General features: G+C 36.9%; 2 protein-coding genes across 4 annotated transcripts in view; one reads left to right on the top strand and one right to left on the bottom strand.

Annotated features, from left to right (window-relative positions):
• The window catches only part of LOC141431132 (uncharacterized), a 98298-nt gene extending 82974 nt beyond the window's left edge, over positions 1 to 15324 (top strand). For 2 of the 3 annotated variants that reach the window (XM_074092144.1, XM_074092145.1), the window contains 3 exons: positions 4069 to 4343; positions 5907 to 6134; positions 12807 to 15324. In XM_074092144.1, coding sequence (XP_073948245.1) covers positions 4069 to 4343; positions 5907 to 6134; positions 12807 to 13921 — 1618 coding nt within the window. In that variant the 3' untranslated portion in view covers positions 13922 to 15324. The remainder of the gene's footprint in view (positions 1 to 4068; positions 4344 to 5906; positions 6135 to 12806) is intronic. The other variant, XM_074092146.1, reaches the window with a different exon arrangement.
• A 1545-nt stretch (positions 15325 to 16869) lies between these two features.
• Positions 16870 to 20637, bottom strand: part of LOC141431131 (uncharacterized) — a 77844-nt gene continuing 74076 nt past the window's right edge. Inside the window, exons 6-8 of the mRNA XM_074092143.1 lie at positions 20476 to 20613; positions 19873 to 20018; positions 16870 to 18781 (exon numbers count right to left, since the gene is read on the bottom strand). Coding sequence (XP_073948244.1) covers positions 18534 to 18781; positions 19873 to 20018; positions 20476 to 20613 — 532 coding nt within the window. The 3' untranslated portion in view covers positions 16870 to 18533. The remainder of the gene's footprint in view (positions 18782 to 19872; positions 20019 to 20475; positions 20614 to 20637) is intronic.

The raw sequence follows: 20637 nt of genomic DNA on the forward strand, positions 1-20637 counted from the left end.
GGTACGATGTATTTTATGGGTATCGTAAATTAACAAATCGATTCCGCCAGAAGCCAGAGGAGCGTAATTCGTAATTTCACCGGCGTAACTGGCCAGAACTTTCCAACAAGTTTGATGGCAATTACGCTTGCTTAACATTTAAATAAAGCAGAGGCTTTGGAAATTAAAGTTCAACGCCACCGACTACTGAATCCATATTTTTAATATTATACTCTACTATTCTACAATTTGTTAGTTGCCGTAATAAGAGCATGTGAATAATCGCTAAACTTTACCTGAGATATCCATAAAACAGTTACCATTTTTAGGTAGTTTCTCTCTACAGGTTCTTAAACCCAGATGCCAATATAATATTTAATGGCTCTGTAAAGCTTAACTGTTTACTTTACGTCGTTTTATGAAACCAACTTTTTATTTAAAATGATACTCTACTATTATAATTTTGAATATTTTTTTATTTAGAAAACCTACAAACAGCTACTTCTACCTATGCTAAGTTATAAAACAGGAACGGATTACGAACACAATGAGTTTACGTTCTTATCAATGGTAACACCGCGACCGAGTCAGAATTACCATAACAATCGGTAATGTGAACATGATATGGCTGAGTTGCTCAAGATTAATGACATTTCTTGAATCGAGGGTAGCTCCGCCCAGGCCGGTGTCCTTGCTTGCCTTTGATATGCTAAAGGAGTTGACATACTTAAACAAATGCTATGTTTGAGCCTAGCCGAGAAAGTGACGAGAGAGTGCACCGTCTTACTTGGGTGCATATACGGGGTTGGTGAAAACAGCAAAAAAAAACAAAAGCTTGTTTTGTAGACCGCAGTGGCTCTGTTACTTTTTTTTAATATCAACTACCTGGGTAGCTGGAAATTGCCATACGCTAACTAAACCACGCCTTATAAATAAAAAAAACATACAGAGGCACACTACTGTTGTACGCAAAAGTTTATAAAATATAAAGCAGGCTCATTAGGTAGGTAGGCGCGGCGACAAACATTCTACCTCTACTTATTATTTGTTATGTACCTATGTAGAAGTTGTGAGCAAACTATTAAATAAATATCTTTTATTATTATTATTATTACCATTGCCTCTATACTTGGTTCGGATAGTATTTAACTAAAATGTAAACAAACTTCAACTGCCATATTTGGTACATTCAAAGACTTAAAACTTTTACCTATATCTATCATTGTAATACAAACTAGACTAGTGTATTTCAATACAGAAATGTAAATGTTTAGATAGTTTAATAGGGGAATATCAATATTTAAGACACCAATGACGTCGTTTTGTTTATATTTAGTTAAATACCTATCCAAACCAAGTATAGTTCGTTTCAAACATAATTGTGGTTTTTTCAAATTTGGAATGTTAACTAGTCATATAACATACACGTTACTACTAGGTACAATCAAAAGAGGTTTTCATTAAACTTTAAGTATCTCTCTAAGTAAAGGTAAGTACCTAACTTAGATGGAACTGAGTTAAGACTTCCATTAAGATTTAAAAGATATAAATCGATGCAGAATGGTTAGCAAACATAGTAACACTATCAACAAGTATTTATACAACAATTATAAATCTAATTTATAATTTCCTGTTCACTTAGTGACTATGTGGCCTCCGCCGTGCGTTCGGCATTCCATTGCGCAACCTGCTACACTGTGACAGAAGGCCTTGTCAAATCGCTCAACTTTGACATTCGCACTAACACGCAGGGTTGATAAACTATGGCTTTTACAGCTCGATTCACAAAGCTGGTACAAATGGATTCCTACATTCTACGAAAGTAATGTCACTTAGACATTTTTGTAGGAAAATGACAGATTCATATTTGTTTGAAGTGTATTCAAATAGGAAACACATAGATACTTTCATTCACTCATTCAATCTATTCATTGCCAGCTCTTGTGAATCGACCTGTAATTGTCTAAACTGACATTATAACTATATTACACAAAATTGCAGAGTTTATTTTATATATAAAAAAACACTTTATTTGAAATGCCACCATAACTTCTATATTAGTAATATAAAGAAAAAATGCATACATTCAAAAAACTACAGAACTGATTTTTTAATTCTTTCGAATATTAGCATATTAGCTTTAAATTATGAACAAGAAACATCCATCCATATATTTTTTTAAATAGGTTTATTATTTTTTGACTTTTCCATTGTAAACAAACACGCACATAATCGAATCTGTTCTTATCATAATATAAGTTAAATAATATTATTACTTTAGGACTGCAGATAATATTAGTGTGTAAGTTTTCATTAAACGAAATAGGTAAATAAGTTGGCAACCCTAGCATTCATTCTTTGCGCACGCGTTGAATATCATACGCATAGAATAAGTGCCTTATCGGTTCACACATTGGCCAAATTGGGCCAATGTTTTGTCTCATTCATTGTGCGTTACGATCAAGATCAAACTATGTGCTTGGCGTTATCTCGGTTTGCTCAGTGGTTTGGCTGTCGTTAGATTTAATTTGTGCAAGACAAAAGAATTTTAATCTAATTAACCCTTTACCAGGCCCCTTAGAACTAGCGTGTCTTCATACGTACTTTATATACTGTTACAACCGTATTTAACACCTTGTAAAAAATGTATTTAGGAAAGTCGGAGATGTTCCTTTAAACCAGAAATAAAAATGTGGGTTACGGTTATCCCATCGATAATCAAATAGGTATATAGATATTTTTGACGTCTTGGTAACGTACATAATTATATTACTCATAATGCCCTTGACTGTATCTGTATAACCAGGATGTCAATGTCGCTCGGGACTCGTCGGTTTTTTTCGTTTTCCTAAAAATTCAAGTGAGAAAGAAAAATAAAAACAATATTTTGTTTCGAGTTCCACATTAGCATGAAAACTTGTTTATAAGTGTATGTATGTATGCGTGTGTATGTAAACTCATTGTAGCACATAAAAAGCAAATAAATACAGGCATACAGAAAGAATTACAACATCGAACTTGACTCTAAAAAGGGATCTCTTCCAGCTAACTTATTTAAGGAAACTGAAGAGGCAGTGGGCGGGGCACATTGCTCGCAGGACTGATGGCCGATGGGGTCAGAGGTTCTCGGATGGCGTCCGCGGACCGGGAGACGAGCTGTCGGTAGGCCTCCAACAAGATGGAGCGACGACTTGGTTGAGATCGCGGGATCGCGGTGGATGCGGAAAGCACAAGACCGGTCTGAATGGAGAGCCTTGGGGGAGGCCTATGTCCGACAGTGGACGTCTTTCGGTTGACATGATGATGAGGAAAGGAAATTGTAAAGCGAGCATTTGACTATTTGATCAAACAAATTTACTTGCGGCGCGGTAAAAAGAAAAACGGAAAACAAATAAACAGAAAATCACATACGTTAATAATAACTAAATTAAAGGTATTAATAAGTTATTAATAATAACGGTCAAATAGCCTGGATACAATATGATTAAAAAAAAATCAGCTTTGTAACCCAATACTTAATTCCAAGCGTGTTGAAGAAGTTCAGTATATGATTGTACTCGTAGTTAATAAGATTCAGAATAATGTAACGTCGCTCCACGTTCTCCATTAGGCAATAAAGATACACGCTATTGATATTCAGAAGGGCAGAGTGACACGATTTTAGGTACTCTCAGCCACGTTACTACATAGTAATTCGATGTTTAATAACAGTGATTGGTATTCGGTATCACGCAGCGAGGTGTACATGTAATTGGAAGTTGATTGTATTGCATTGCACTATTTCGAACTAGTGCGAAACGCTTCTGCGAATGTGCTTTGGCTGATGAAATGAAAGTGATTTTTGTGGAGTTATTGAAAGTTGGCGAGAATGGTTCTTTAGGTGATCGAAATTGTAATAACTACGAATACGTTTTTTGCTGTGACTTTGACGGAAGTTTTCAAATAAATTATTGTTATTTTTGCCTTATATACTTAAAAACATTCTATTCAAAAGTTACCCTCAATATTCAAGTATTCTTTAGCAATTACCGTCCTCAATTACCTTTGAAAATCATGAAAATTAATTTGCTTTCATCCTTGTCCTAACAGATGCGACTCCGACCACACTGCAGAGATGTTGTACACACACCTCCTCGCCCTCATAGAGCGTCCGGAAAATCAGAAAAAGTTCGCGGATATAGAAAGGAAGTTACAAATGCGAGGAGCACTTCCAGCTTCCAAGAAACCCCCAGACTCTTCCCTGGGAAGTGAAGTGTCCAGAGAATCCGACTCTGGGAGCAACGAAGAGAGATGTGTCGCTAATCTGTATGACAGTTTGGCCGCAGAATTGAAACAGAAGTTGTCAACAGGTAAAAAGGGTCTAGGTCAGTCTCGTTTTCTGTTTTTTGTAGGTAGTTGCTTGCGCGCACCCGTATTTATTTACGATGACGTATGTATTTTTTATTTGTGTATTTGCTTATGTAGTGTTTGCACTTTCTTAAAGGTCTAAATTTATAAGCTTATAAATAACATACAGTACAGCTAGAATATAAATGACTCTCGGGACTCGTCGGTTTTCTTCGTTTTCCTGAAGATTCAAATGGGAAAGAAAAAGAAAACCGATCTTTTGTTTCGAGTTCTGAACGACATTAGCAAACTAGTGTACGGTCGGTTCTCTAACTTATGTATCCACTTTTCCATACTAGTTGCATAGAAAAGTGGATACTTATGTTAGGGCACTGACAGTACATACGAGTCTTACGCCGAGTTTAGACTTGCAATAAATTCGTGCAAGTTGAATTACATTGCGGCGCTCGATTGGCCACTACAAACTCGTTGGCGTTACGGCCTGGCAATGTAATGCAACTTGCACGATTTTTCTTGCAAGTCTAAACTCGGCTTTACAATTAATCCGGAATATTTCAGCGAGTTAGTTTTACTGTCGTTCAGGATATTTAGGGCCTGTTTCACCACTTGTCGATTAACTTTAAGTGTCAGATAAAAGTAGTGCCGTCTTTGTTTATTCGGACAAAACAAACAGAGACGGCATCACTGATATCCGCCACTTAAAGTTATTCGACAAGTAGTGAAACAGGCCCTTAATGTGATTGACTAATGTTTCCATATTATAATCATCGATGCAACTGAACAGCTTCAATGGGGTGACTTTATCTTAAATCAAAAATTGCGAGGGAAAGCCCTTACAGAGGTTGTTAACTCAAACGTCCCTAATCCTCTGTTGAAATATTCTTCATTAATTTTAAGACACCTTGTAAAGGACTATGTATCCTCCTATCGCCCAGCATCCTTTGTATATGAGTTATTGTAATTTGACATTGAACTCTCTCCTAAGTGTGATAAAGTTTTATGTCCATAGAACAAAAAATTTACTTGGGCCGCAGGAGGGTAGAGTTTTTATTTATCTTATACATTGCACTCATGCACCAATATTCTTAGCCGTTATGCACTCAGCTTATTCAGATTACAGCTTCTAGCTTCTATATGTAAAATTAATGCTAAGGAGTAAGAGAATTATTATTCATAACCTAACCTAATCTAACCAACAAAAAGTTGGAAAAACCCCGACTTTGTCACTTCAAAGATCAATATCTCAAAAACGGCTTAATCGATTTTGATGAAACTAGTCTAAGAACCATTGCTAGAAAACCTGCTTTCAAATAAAAAAACCGCATTCAAATCGGTCCACCCGTTTAAGATCTACGGTGCCACAGACAGACAGACACACAGCTGTCAAACTTATAACACTCCTCTTTTTGCGTCGGGGGTTAAAAATAGGATCGATCACTTGGCCTGTACGTTACCTGTACGTTAATCTTGATTTAATCGTATTTTAGCTAGAAAATAGTAATTTCACTTAAAAACTTTTATCTTTTTTAAAAGTTACTTAAATTTTTACACTCCGGCCTTCAACATAGTTATTTTTTTAGGTAAAAGCCCGATCCTCTTACCGCCAAGGGACTACGACACTGTACACCGCCAAAAGGGTAACCTCAACAACATCGACACCAGACGTTGTCTGAACCAAAATATCGTTGGCGTGAACGCTAGGCGCAAGCTGGAGTCCTCTGGAGGCAGCTCCGGGATCGGCAGCGACTTGGCTCCGTCCCCTGAGAGGAATGAGTACACGAGGCAGCAGGACAATCATAGCACTAGCGGTAAGTTGAAACGATATCAGTATATTATGTATACCGAATGCCGACTGTCGACTTGTCGAATCCTACTAATATTATAAAAGTTTTGTTGCTCCTTCTCGCTCAAACAGCTGGACGCATTTGGATGAAATTTTGTGTGTGGATATCTGGACGTCTGAAATAACACATTGGTTACTTTTTAGCTCGATGATCCCACGGGACCGGAATAATTACCCCAAAATTTTAACAACTAGGATTAGAGACATGTGAAATTTGCCGCTGATTTTTATTTCCAACATGAATGAAATTCTCTATGTAATTTGGAATTCCCATAAGTATCTAGTAAAATCCTGGAATTCCAATGCAACTGCTTCGATCTAATAGATTACGCATGCGAAGCCGCGGGTAAAGTATAGTAAAGCTATAAAATGCCTAAAAGCATGGAGACCGGTTAATAGTTATATCCAAGAACGGGAAAATATGTTTGTATGTATTTATTTCTTTATTGTAAAATAATGAAGAAGGTACCATAATTGACAACCTTTGAGATGCATGTACAGTCAAGGTCAGAAATACGTTACCAAGACGTCAAAAACATTTATACACCTTTATGCCACCAGCGCTTTATGCTCACGGGATAGGAATAGGGAGCCAGCAGGGCTACTACGAAACTCGAAACTCGAAGTTCGTGTCGTGTGGTCCCTCTGACACTTATACTATTTAATACGAGAGCGAGAGGGACGGTACGATACGAACTTCGAGTTTCGAGTTTCGTGGTAGCCCTGCAGCTCTTGTCTTAGTTTTCCACGGGGGCAATATGTATCCGTTAGGTTTATACAACATATTTTTTTTGCAAACAACAGTACAGCTACTCGCTGCGTGTGGTAGAGTCGTATTTACTTATTTTGGGAACAAATTATGTCTACCGATGAAATCATCTACATAAATTTTATTCCTAGTAATATATGTATCATAAATTTCTATTGATTTCGTCATCGTTTGCGGCTACACCCGCTTTGCACTTTTTATCAAAAACGATTACGTGATGGGTTTATTTATGTAAAAAATGGCTTCCGCATCGAAATAGATATGTAATTTGTGTTTCGAATAATTGGCAAGCTGTCATCAGCCCAACGTAGCGTGTATTTTAGATCCATGAGTATTGCTATTAAAAGGTTCTGTGAAAATTTAGTTATCCGTAACGAAAACGAAAACCTGTGAGCCCTTTGACCCTTATCTTGCGTCAGTTGTTACCACACTAAAGTTAATAGAATTTCAAAGAGCCTTTAAAGTTATTTTACATCATTCCTTATTTTGTCAAACTATAACTTTATCCCGCGGCTTTACTCACTTGAAAGAGTGAAAAATTGGATACGAATTATTTGTTACATCTCTACCTCAGTCATGTGCTAATTTTCAAGTTTCTAACCACTTGTTTAGGTTTTACGTTGTCTGTCAGTTTAGTCACGTTACCTACTCTTTTATTGGAAGAAGGAATAGACAAGACTCAAAACAGTTGAATTCATAACATAGAGACGGGCATCTTTTTCATACAGTCTATGGGAAACAGTGATGAAGCAATTTCTTGATACCTTTTTTAAATGAAGAAAAATGACAACCAGCTACACCAAGTCGTGCTAGTCAAAAAACCGTGGCTGGAAATAAAAATAAAAAAGGAGCAAAAAAACAACTATTAACAAATGACGTAACACTCCAGCTTCCAAAATTGGATTCATTTGTTTGGCGTGTAACACGCAGCGCCCCAAAACCTATTGCAGCCTAAATAGTATAAAAAGTAAAAAAAGGTTTGAATGTGGAAAGCAATATTTTTAGACTGGATGGCGTCAGCCGTCGTGACCGTTCTCTTGTCCTGTTTGCATCAGAATTATTGTGGCTATAGTTCATTCATAGCGTTATGGTATAATTTTAATGGTACTGAATTCAGGTAAGTATGACGGATGTTTGTAACACTAGAACAGTTTGGCATCGACAGACAGATAGGATTATTAGTAAAACTCAAAACGAATTCACACAACATAGGGTATCCAAAACCGGTTTCTTACACACGTGACACAACCTATACATACTAAAAAAAAAATTAAAATAGTATTTAATGACATACATACATATAACCTTCGTATGACAATGGCAATGGTATACATGCAACGTAGCACTTACTATATGTTTTGTAATACATAATAGCACTTCCAACTGTGTAATATAAATATTTATTAGCCAGTACAATAAAAAGCTTAACGCGTACCGTGATTTGAATGAATAATCAATGTCACTAACATTTTGTGATTATTCGTTCGATCGTATATTAAATAATTTGTTTTGCAATATTTGAGTGTAATTGATGTTGAATATGATTTATTAAACGACCAATTAATACACAAATAACTGAGTCCAGTCGTGTCGTATGTCTTAATCTTTAAAAACAAGTTATAAATTGGTACATGAAATTTGTTAGATCCTTTATTTTAAATATTGTGAAAACGCTGTTTTAATGCCCATACTTTTGTTTTCTATACTTAATTTCTTATTCAGGCGTTATACCCAAACATATTAAATTCTGAATACAAATATATGTATAGGGGATATATGTAATTCTAAAGATTTTAACAGTCATAAAACCTATCAATATTCAAACAGCGTATTCAAATACTTGTAACAAAAACTTAAACATCTGCATTCCTCCGCAAAGGTAGATATTAACTGGAGATAAGAGATGGTTATGTTTTTATATGCAGAGTATGAAGTCTGTAACATAAAATACAAATATAATTTATTTATAAGTCGTATTTCTAAGCAACTATTATGAAAAAGTGGATACATACCTAAGCTAGGAAACCGGCCATACCAAGACAAGGCGAAATAAATCAGTTACTTAGGTTCATGGTAGGCATTGTTAGTACGTATTTAAATAGATCAATTTGTGATTCTAGAGGTATATATTATGTACCAGCATATTGATGTAAATTAACACACCTTAAAATTCTTAGATAAAATGGAGTTTATAGGTGCTGTAACTTTACTTAAATACTTATACTGTAACTAGAACACATTAAAAAAGAAATAATGGAACTGGAGATTAATCCCTGGTGGTCATCAATCTGGGATGCGAGCAGTACCCCTGCATTACCCGCTTTAATTTCACGGTGAAATTTTCTAGAGTATCGCCAAATCTAACATGCTGCAATTAATTATCAATCATGCATACTAAGATGCTGTAACATTCCTAAAATCTTTTAAAAGTAATCACACTAACGAGACATAAGATTTAGCATGTGTCGGTTAATGACTTTAAGTATACCTTGTATTTGATAAGAATACATAACTACATGCACAAACTAGAATAAAATAAAAATCCATTCCATTTTGAACGCCACATCACAGACGTAACCAAGTCATCAGGCTGTTAAAATTCCAACACCTTTTTATACACTCTTTTTTCCACACACGTTACACACGGCTTCAAAATCATGCCCTTACTTACAAATTGATTGGTCACGACGCGAAGCAAGCAGTGGTATAAACAAGTTAAGTAATTGTGGCTCTAATGATTCGGGCCTTGACTCTTGTGCTTGTAAACAATTCTGTAAATCTGTTTTTAATTTTTTGACGTCCTTTGTCCACCACAGTGTGGGTTGTCAATGACAGTCTTTAAAGTACCAAATTCAAAAGATTTTAAGAGATTTGCTGTAGGCATGGGTATAGTAATTAGCGCTTTAATGTGACTTTGTACACGTGTAATGAATATTAAATTGATGGTGCCATCATCTTTGAAAATACGCCTCATATTCAAGTGACTACAGATTTGTTTTCCTAAATGCGTTCTCGAGCAACAGGGTTAATTGGAAGTCCAGATGAGAAGTTTTTGTTTGGGCAAAACGGGACATTGTTACAGGCTAGTAATAAATAGCCCTCATATTCTGAGACGAGGCATGCGCATGCGCCCAGTAGAGGGACGTGTAAAGGCTGGGATGATGATGATGAAAAAGAAATAGTATTAAATTTGTATCTTCTGGGTGTACTCAAAACGATTACAAGTAAACAATAAAATTTTCCGAGACGACGTTACTATCAATTTGTAATCAAGCTGATCAGTAATTGCGTAGAACAAAAAACGAGGAAGATATTTACAAACTATCATTATTTAAAATTGCTAACATTGCGCGGAAGAGTGCGTGTAATAAAAACATGCTTGCTGTTTATTAAACACAAGCATCTAGGAAAGTTTCAGTGTTTAATTACTAAACGCATGCTTTCATTAGAGTGTAGTGTAAGAAGGAACATAATCTGTTTTGTTACTTTAAAAATTGACTTTGCATTTTTGTTGATTAAAAAAGTGCAGTTAGGACGTCAATCTTATTACAAGTTAGGTTTAGTTGATAGGCAGTTACTTTCCAACGTTACCGCCATCTTTAGGAGGCATATGGGAACCAAGCATCAAAGGTGAAAAAAAACTAAGACTAGCACAAAAGTTTTTACATTATAGCATCAATAGATAAATAAATATACCGATACGCGTATAATTAAAATATACCCCGATATAACAAAGAAACACTTGCCGTCATGAGTCTAACCCAAGGCTCAACATCATTTGGTTCAAACCAACAAAGACGTCAATGAGATAAACTTTTTATATCAACACAATACGTACAATATTCTCAAATAGTTCAAGATCACAGCCTCACCTTCATGGTGTGAACTCGAATGCGAACCATTGAAACCAACCTAATGACAGCTTACGAAATTCACAACTCACAAGTATATTTGTTCTCCGATCGCCTTAATATTTAATTTTATTTCGCCATTGTTAAATAATGACGCTAATTATTTCTATACAATACGTGTCTATGATCTTTGTATTTCTCTGTTCTAGTTTACGCATGAAAATTAAAAATAATTTGGGCACGTTGCGCAGCTGCGCCACGCTTTGCAATATTTTTAATGCTAGTGTTGAATTCACATCCAGCGAGACGAAGGTTTGCCAAAAACAATTGCCTACGGGGATAGTTAACAGTTAATCCAAACGAAAGACACGTTTAGTCAAAACCTTAATTGGTACGTCGTTCTTTTTTACGCAACGTTCCATCAAATAGGTAATTTAGGCTCTTCCCACGCCTCCTGTGGCATAAAAACAATACTGTGCAAAAGAGACAACACGATGGGAATGAAAGAGACGAGCCTTGTTCCCAGCGAGGAAAAAATAGCGATTGTTCGGAAAACGTTTTCATTGTAGGTAGCTTCGCGACCTCTAGACCTAAACAATAAAAGTGACTGTTTTGTCTAGCATTAGGTTGGGTTCATTGATTAGCTATGTTTGTCTTTTGTTTAAGTTCCCATTCACAACCAATTAGGGAAATTTAATAAACAGATCTTCCTGACTCTCGTTCGTAAACTGATCAAAGTTCAAAAATGCTCTAAATGTTTTCGGACCAACTACTTAGCAAAACAATTTATATTAGATGATTATAGTCAGGGATACAATTTACCGAGAACATAAATTAAATAATGGTTAAAGTTATAAGAATTTAAGTAGCTCCAAGATTTGGAGCTAGTTTCAACAGTATTCTTGGGCCAATTAGGTACATAACCAGTCTATAAAAAAAGGTCTTTCACGTAATTTTACTTCTTTAATTTTATTCACTAATGCGTGTATGTACTAATAAAATACAAAACTGAGAGACAGCGATATTCACAAGTATAAATAAATTATAATAAGTAACACCTCTGTTTTGCGTCTATTCAGAGGTTACAAGTAATAGGTATTGGTTTATTTTTCTTTTTCTAAATTATATGTTTATCAAAATAATTAAGTACATAGTATAACGTTGCAATCTTACCGTCTTCAAATTTGGACTGAATAGCCATTTACTGGGCATGCGTGCTCCATCTTAGATCATATATTACATCTTTCGTTGGGCATGACTGCAGTCAAAAGATTATGAAGAATATATTATAGTTAGAGGTACAACCCCGCATTCATAATTCCTAAGAAACAATAAAAAATCTCATACCTACCTACTAAATCATAATAATGGACTTTCGAGACCTTGTCGCATTGCTGCAATTAACAATACACGCTTATTTAAATAATGGCGCGAATTGTATTCATTATTACAATATTGTCTAAAGAGAACTAGAACACCCACAACAATAAAACGAAACTCAAAGTAAAGTCGCGAAACCCAAATCCCATACAAATTAAAAGCTCGCGCCAGAATCAAGATGGCTGCCGATAAAATACAAGATGGAGGCACGTGGGAGCGCTACAGGTTCTTTTCTATGTCAATTAGAATTTAGAAACGAGTTTACTCATAAATAGTTTCAGAGATGAGATCTTTTACCGTTATTGTAAAAAGTGTAGTCGTTTTAGTGACAATGGGTCAAGTGAAATGTTTGTAAAGTGGCTCGCATATATTACGCGCTAGAACTGGGCTTTTGGAGCATACATACAAGCTAGCAACCTTCAGATTATGCAGATGTTGGCTAATTATACAATACCGTTCAGGCGAAAACATGTTGGCCTAATAGAACCGAAGTGAAGCTTCAATATTTAATTTACATTTATTTTGAACTTTTACTTAAAAATACCTAGGTACTGTGATTCAATACGCGACTAAGATTATTAAACCTTAAAACTGTATGAAACTTTCTATTACAATCAGTTTATCTCTTTATTTCCAGAGGAGGACTGGGCTGAGAGTACGGCGTATATGATGCACGAAGCATTCGATGCGTCTCCGCGCCGCGGCGCGTCCCCTCGTCGCGCGTCGCCGCGCCGCACGTCGCCTCACCGCGCGCTCTCGCCGCGCCGATACGACCGCGGGTACAACGACGACTTCAGCGATCAGTTTCGCGACCAACTCGCGCCCTTCCGCGAACAAGCCGCCTTCGAGCGTCGCCACCGCCACGAATCCCTCGAGCGCGTCAAGGAAAAACAAGAAAAGTTTGTCGACGAAACACCCAACTATAGGAGAAGATACGTCGCAGAAACCAAACCCTCCAACCGGAGCATAGACCGAGTGGAAGACCGAAGATTCGGAAAACTACAGAGAGGCGCCAGCGAGGGCAGCCTCAAAATCGCCGAAATCGCCTCCCCCAAAGACCGCTTCCAAGTCGCCAAGGAGAAATTTAAAAACCTCGAAAGAGAAAGATTTAACAGAGAGCTGGAGCAGCACATGGCAATCAGGAGGAGCATGCTAGAGAGGAACAGCCGCTCGACTTCTTCCCCCGAGGAAGAACGCCGAGACGAGCGGCCAGAGCGACACAGAGAATTGAGCTCTCGGCGAGAACCTGACCGTTCTCACCGGGATTCGGAGCGTTCTCAGAGGGAGCCGGAGCGGTTTAAAGACCCGGAGCGAATGCACGATTTAGACAGAGACCTTCCACACAGGGAAATAGAGAGGCTTCCGCGCGTCAGCCGCAAGCGCGACGAAGTCAAGCGGTTCGAATACGGGGCTGAGGAGTATCTAGATAGGATCGAGCCGAAGCCGCACAGAGAAGACTTCGACAGATACAGGGAGAGAAGGGAGTTAGATCGGCGCATAGACGAGGATGAGATAATTGAACCGGTGATTGAGGAGAGGAGGAGAGATTGGAGTGACAGACAGAGAGCATTCAGCCGTTCGCGGTTGCTAGATGACCAGAGGCAGTCTTATGCGGAGGGAGACAGGGACCGGTACTACGAGCGAGACTACCGGGAGTACCGCGAGCTGGCGGACCGGCAACCGGCCAAGTTCCGTCATAGCTACGCTGAGCCTATCCCGCGCGGCCGCCTCGGGACCGTCAGACCTTACTGAAATGCCATAATAGAATAACGCGTCTTATAATGACCTGGGATATTCTTCGAGTGTTTCAACCGCAGCCATCAGATATCCACTCTTTTTACAACGTCGTCGCCAGAATGAGACGGCTAGATCTTTGTCGCAGCTACTAATGGAAACTATTTGAGTGGATGTAGGTGCCAACTATATTTTAGTTACTTTATTGGCAATTTGTCGTAGGTTGTTGAAACGCCTGAATAATTTATCTATACCCCCTGAGGTAAAAAGGAATGAGATTTTTATAGATATTTTAAGTAACTTTAAATATTATATTGCGCAGTGACTGATGCTTGGTTTTAACATGTATCTAAACAATACTTAATTACTCGTATGATGTCATTGTGAAAACGTATTTCTGAAACTTTAGAGATAGTTTTTACTAATTGCTGAAATCCATCATCAGTGACTGTTATGCACAAAATCGTGTACCTATTTAGAAATTGTTTTAGTCATTTTAACAAAATGGGTGTCTACAAGAGCTCGAAATAATATTTATCAATACTCAGGACAGTTGCTTGCACCATGATAAATAGATCAACTAATCATAAATGGTGTGTCATAATGTAATTATCATCAGTCCTATGATCGATTTTCATATTATTATGGTTTGATTACATCGCACATCTAGATCGAAACAGCATCAATTTAAAATAATACATAATTTTAATTTAGGCCTTTATGAATCAAATATAGGTGTAAAATAAAATGGTGTAAGTATTACTCGTGTTTTGAGTTGATACCGCTTTAGACCTAGGTGTGCGACATTATGACACATTAATTTAAAGATAAATGGTGCTGCAACAATAACGAAAATAATATATAGTGCATTATTATGTAAATAACGTTTATTAGTCGTTTTAGAGTTTACATTTCATTTGAAGGGATGATTCTGTTAAGAACAAAATGTAATATTTCATTGTTCTAAATAATTTGTATGAAAGTCAGTTTAAGAATGTTTTCGTCGTCGCCCAACGAAAATAACGTAGGGAACGTTCGCATAAAATTGTTATGTAAAAAGATTTTAGTAAATTATGAGTTTTTTTAGAATGTTTTAATGTTTAACCTTTATAAATCTATTATATAAGCAAGAATGTGACTGATTAACGTCAATAGTGATCCAAAAATGAATTGTATGACAAAGTGATGTAAAGAACCCGTTTTATAGACACCAAAATACTGACTGAAACCAACCGGTTACAACTTATATGACAATCGAGATATCTCGTAAATATTCCTGTTTATTTACACAGGTTAAAGTAATATAGCACAGCTACGAGTACATTTTACAGTCCATTGACGTCACGTCACTTGTTATCGGATCCGTCCACAATAGTCTTTATTGAATGATTGTAAAATATTAATAAATAATGTTAATTTCATGTGTGTTGTTTTAATTTACTCACTATCTCTTTCCAAAAAAGAAACATTTCATTAAAATTTGCTTGGTACAGTCGAGTTCATAAACTTGTGAGCAAAAATTTTATCAAAAATATCTGAACACGCTTCTACGACGTTAACAATAGAGTCGTGTTCAGATATTTTGATCATTTTTTTATCACAAGTATAAACTCATAAGAACTCGACTGTAATATCCAGTATCAAATGGACTCATGCAATTTAAATAAGTAAAGTAATTGTAAAATAGGTAATTCCTGGTCATCTGGAAAACTAACTAAAGAGCAAGTACTAATAGGTCTATCAAATCACAAGTTTTTTAGACTAGATTTCTAATCAGGAGACCTTTAGCTGCCCATTCTGTCGCATAAACCTAATAACTCGAATGTTGCCTATATAGATATACTCGTAAGATGATTTCGATGATGTCGATTTTCAAATTATGACATAATTCAGTAAGTAGTTATTTTAATCCTTTACCTAAAATGAAATAATTAAGCAACAATTTCTGCTTTTTCATATTAAATTCATACTTGTAACTATCACCACACATATACTCGTATGTCTCACTCGGCTCGAATGCAAAAGTACATAACTCTGTCTGCACTGATACAAATAAAATATTTGGTATAGACATATAAGTAGTTTGAGACCCTGTGAAGTATATAAGATACCTAATCTTTATCCCGGAAAATTGCATCGCGGCAAGCGATAAAATAATTCTTCGCAGACGAAATCGCGGGCAAAAGTTAATTGCTCATAAATAAAACCAGCCGCAGTTAAGCTCATTTAATTATTTCTTAAGAAACATTTACTCGCATATTCGCTAGAAAAATTACCATTAAATACATCTGCCCTAAATACCATACCTAAACAGTTTTAATATGTAGTTGGTAAATTGCCGTAACTTCCTTCGCTTTTAAATAATTCAACATCGAAATAGTTTGACTAAATTAAGAGCAATCTACTTGTACTAAGTAAGTGATCATTAAAATTGATATAGCATCGGTAATGTAGTGCAAACCCGCGTAAATAGCATTAGATATTCCGCGTATCTGAGAAATTCAGCCAATTTCCACTTTTTACTCCAAATTAGTTGAAATATAACAAATATGAAGTTAAAACCATTTCGCGTAAAACTACAGATAACTACCTAACTAGTACAGATACGCGGTATTTTACTTATGCTATGTAGGTGGATTTGCACTCTCCTCGACGATAGGCCTCGTTTTTTTTTTATTCCATAGTTTAATTTCTCAATCCGCAGTGGGCCCGCGTGGGAACTACAGCCTGCGACTTCTCATTCTAAGTGGAGGCCTGTAGCCAGCAGTGGGACGTATATAGGCTGGGAAGATGATAAAGAGTTAAAAAAACTTTTTAATACGACATTATAGCCACAGAAAAAGTGGCTTGCATAGTTGTAGTCTCATCCACCCGCTACTTGCAAAATTACAAGTAGTGTAACTTGAATTTTAATTGTAATTTGACAATTGGAATGTGTTTTAACGTCGACAAGAGAAACGAAACACTTTCAAAAATAAAATTTTATTATAAATCAAACAAAAATATGTACATCAAAAATATTGCATGTGGCAAGTGAGCCAGCACTTAAGTAATTCGTAGTAAATATTGCACCTATATTGCACAGTTACAAGGTAAAACAAATGCACAATTGCTTAAATATCTCGAGTTCAAACTTGGGACTAAACTCCAATATTGGCTTAGATGTTGGCCCCAATGTTTGTCAACATTGCCCCCAAGATTGGAGATTTCCGTAGTACCTACAGAAACTTCATTCAACCTTAGGATCAATATAATCGAGCGAGTATTCTAAACTACGCTAATAACTAGGTAATAGGTAATTTTACATTTACTATTCAAAGTTAAATTCGTTAAGTCCAGTAGGGATATGTAGACCGTTAAGGGTGTCTTCACGGAATGGGAGAAATTTTCAAAATCTTCACCAAATTAGGAGTTGTGTTTGTACAATATCAAGATCGTTAGCCCTTCATGCTGCTTTATACTTCACGAAAAAGAAGGTTAAGATTTTCGACCTTATTTAATCAACTCGACATTTTCGATAGCAGCATTTAGAGCATGAGACAAAATAAGTTTATGAGTAAGTATGTTCATTGTTGACTATAATGTAAAGGAAAATTCGAGAAAAGGATGACACGGTTGTGCCCTTTTTTTGCTAAAATTGTGCACTACCGTGCCCCATAACACATTCAATTGCACCTTTTCCCAAAAATATTACACATCACCCGTCGTAAAATAAACTTGACTCAAAATGATTGCACCTATGCATAAAAAGGTTATTTCCAACAATAAATAACTGCATACATAGATCTATTTACTTATACAATCGATATACTTAAAATCCTTATTTTAAATAATAAGGTGGTATACGTTTATGAGATAGTTCTAGTAAGTACTGAGATAGTGTTAGTAGTTAAGTGGCTAGTTGATAGAAACTAATCCACATCAATCAATACCTTTTTCTTTTTTCTTCAAACAACATCACTGTTCCAAATTCAAAGTTATTCAACTTCCTTTGACGCCTGATCATTCTTTCATATTAGCTTTAAGTTTGTGCTGAATTGCTGCAACTTAACTTTTACCAACTGAGCTACTTAATAGGATATTTATTTGGATGGCTGAAACTGTTGTGAAGTCTGCATGTGAAAATTCAGTTGGTACAGTCGCCTACATTAATATCTGCCACAGCAGAGCGTGCAAAAATATTTTTTGGTGCTGGTGACTAAGTTTTAACTCATCCATCAGTAGGGCTACTACAAAATTCGAAGTTCGTATCGTACCGTCCCTCTCGCTCTCGTATAAAATAATATTAGCGTCAGCGGGTCAGTACGATACGAATTTCGATTTCCGAATTTCGTAGTAGCCCTACAGAAACGAATTAACACACAATGTCGTCAACTTTGCCGTTATATTCAACTCATTTTAGGCATTTTTAATCTGCGAACACTACACATGGACTCCAATTAGATATCTTAACATCCGTAACGAATACAATGCTAGGATCTGTGCAAATTATTCTTATAAAATCAGATTTTTTGGGCCTGTCCGAGACTCCATGCATTGCAGCTAAAAAGACTAACTTTTTCAGCAATCACTCCCAAATGACTTCCAACAGTTCCAACCGACAAAACATCCCGGTGCTCTTAGGGTATAATCATGGTAAGTATCCAAGGGTGTCCTCCAGACTCGCGTTCCTGCTGAGGGGGCGGTGGTCGAACATGCGGGCGAGGGGGGGCGCGCGGGGCGGCGCGGGCGGTAGGGGAGGCACGCGGGGGCGCCGCCCCCCAGCCAGGGAGCGGACGTCGGTGCGCTGCGAGAGACGAACGTCGGCGAAGAGGGCTGCCATCTCAGCGGACTTTTTCACGCTCAAGGCGTCTTGGGAGCCGGCACCGGTGCTTCGGACTGTGAGAAAATAACAGGTGGTTAAAGATTATTAGCTAGCTACAGTTCAATCGAAAAAAGGTTAGTAGTGTTTTTATTAGATGCAGTCGACTGTTTGCCTTCCTTTGATCTTGTTACTGTATTAGCCTGGTCATTATACAGTTTTTTTGGAAATAATTCGATATACTAAAGGCTATTTTTTTGATTACGGCCTTTACGTGTAACTGTAATTTCAGCCCTACCTATACCTAACCTATATTTTCGAACCCACCAAAATTTGGTTCCGGAAGATGGTAATTTTTTTTTAACCCTAAAATAGGGGATTTTTTATGAGCAAAAATGTTCTCAGTATATTTACTGTCAAAATATGTTTGAATAATTCAGTTTATACACCCGCAAGCTGAATCCACTAATATATCTAACAGGAAATAAAAAAAAAACACTAAAGTGATTATTTCGTAATACGTCCAATTTCTATTAGGACAAAAATAAAATGAGACTTTTTTAAGTCACATATTATCAAGAAATTGGATTTTAAATAATTATCATTTAAAATCCAAAAATAGATATGATAAGAAATTACGTATTTTGTTAAACCGTGGATTTTACATGTGTTACAAAGAGCATAAATAAAACTAGTAAATAGGCTTACTTATAGCAATTTCGCCTGATTTTTACAGAGTTATTAAAGATTATTTTTTATAAAATTTTACTGTCGCGGTTATAAATTTTGCTGGATTATTGAAGAATATGCAAAAAAAATGCTTATTTGAATTAATGTTGATTTTACTTAGAGCGAAGGTGTTAGGTGACTGGGGTATTTGCCTTTAGCAATAAAGCAGTACCCAACCCTACGTATATTTAAACCCGATGCGGACTTAAAGGACTAAAAGGACTTTTTTATTTAAGGAGACGCATTATAATTTGGTTGGGTAATTTTGATTGAAACAGTACTACTATACATACCTAATGTTTTTCTTGAAGTCTGTTAAGTTCGACAAACGGCAAATATTACTGTCCCTTCGATGTCATTATGAACGGTTTTGACTATAATTTCTTGGGTGTGTACTCATATGTCATAAAATTTCAAGGTATTGGAACATTGACTTTACCAGTGAGTCGTTGCATGTTGCGGCTGTCGGGGCGGGCGTCGCGCGCTTGGTTCTGCAGCAACAGCTCGTAGTCCAACGTGAGGCTGTCGGACGAGCGCGCTCGCCGCACGCGCTCCGAGCGGCGCGACTTCGACGTCGTGCTCGACCTGATCACCCCAAACGAATACGTCTCAAAAATTGGCTTCTCGGGCACACATTCTACAATGAATGCTACTTGACAAGCAAAATATCGCTAGATGGCGTTAGTATCGTGAGATCAGTTCGACGTTACCTCACGATAATAACGCCTTAGTGGGTTGTTACGCTACCCATATCCTGAGTCCCCATTATCTAACGCGCTGATGTTCGCGATCGCATTCACCATCTCTTTCTACCCGCATTCTATATACCGTGTGACAGAAAGAAGTGGTGAAAGCGATTGTGATTCCAAGTGCGTTAGAAAATAAAACCTCTGGATTGTAATTTATTGAATTAGGTGTTACTTTGTGGAGGTCCATATCAATGAACTGTATTTAACAATAAAATTAGTTTGCTCAACCAAGTCGCGGGTGAGCAAAGTAATTGTTTCAGTTCTCTGGATTATCATTAAAAAGCAGCACTCACTTAGACTTGGACTGGTATGGCATGTAGTCGTCCCGACGGCGGTAGTCCGGCCCAACACCCGCGCAGTAGCACTTATTGCTATCAGCACAGCTCTCAGAGTCGCACGAACAGTAGCTGAAGTCACCGTCGTATTCGTTCCTAGAAAATTTAAATATATTAAGG

Source organism: Choristoneura fumiferana, chromosome 9 (assembly GCF_025370935.1).
Source record: "Choristoneura fumiferana chromosome 9, NRCan_CFum_1, whole genome shotgun sequence".
NCBI classification, from domain to species: domain Eukaryota; kingdom Metazoa; phylum Arthropoda; class Insecta; order Lepidoptera; family Tortricidae; genus Choristoneura; species Choristoneura fumiferana.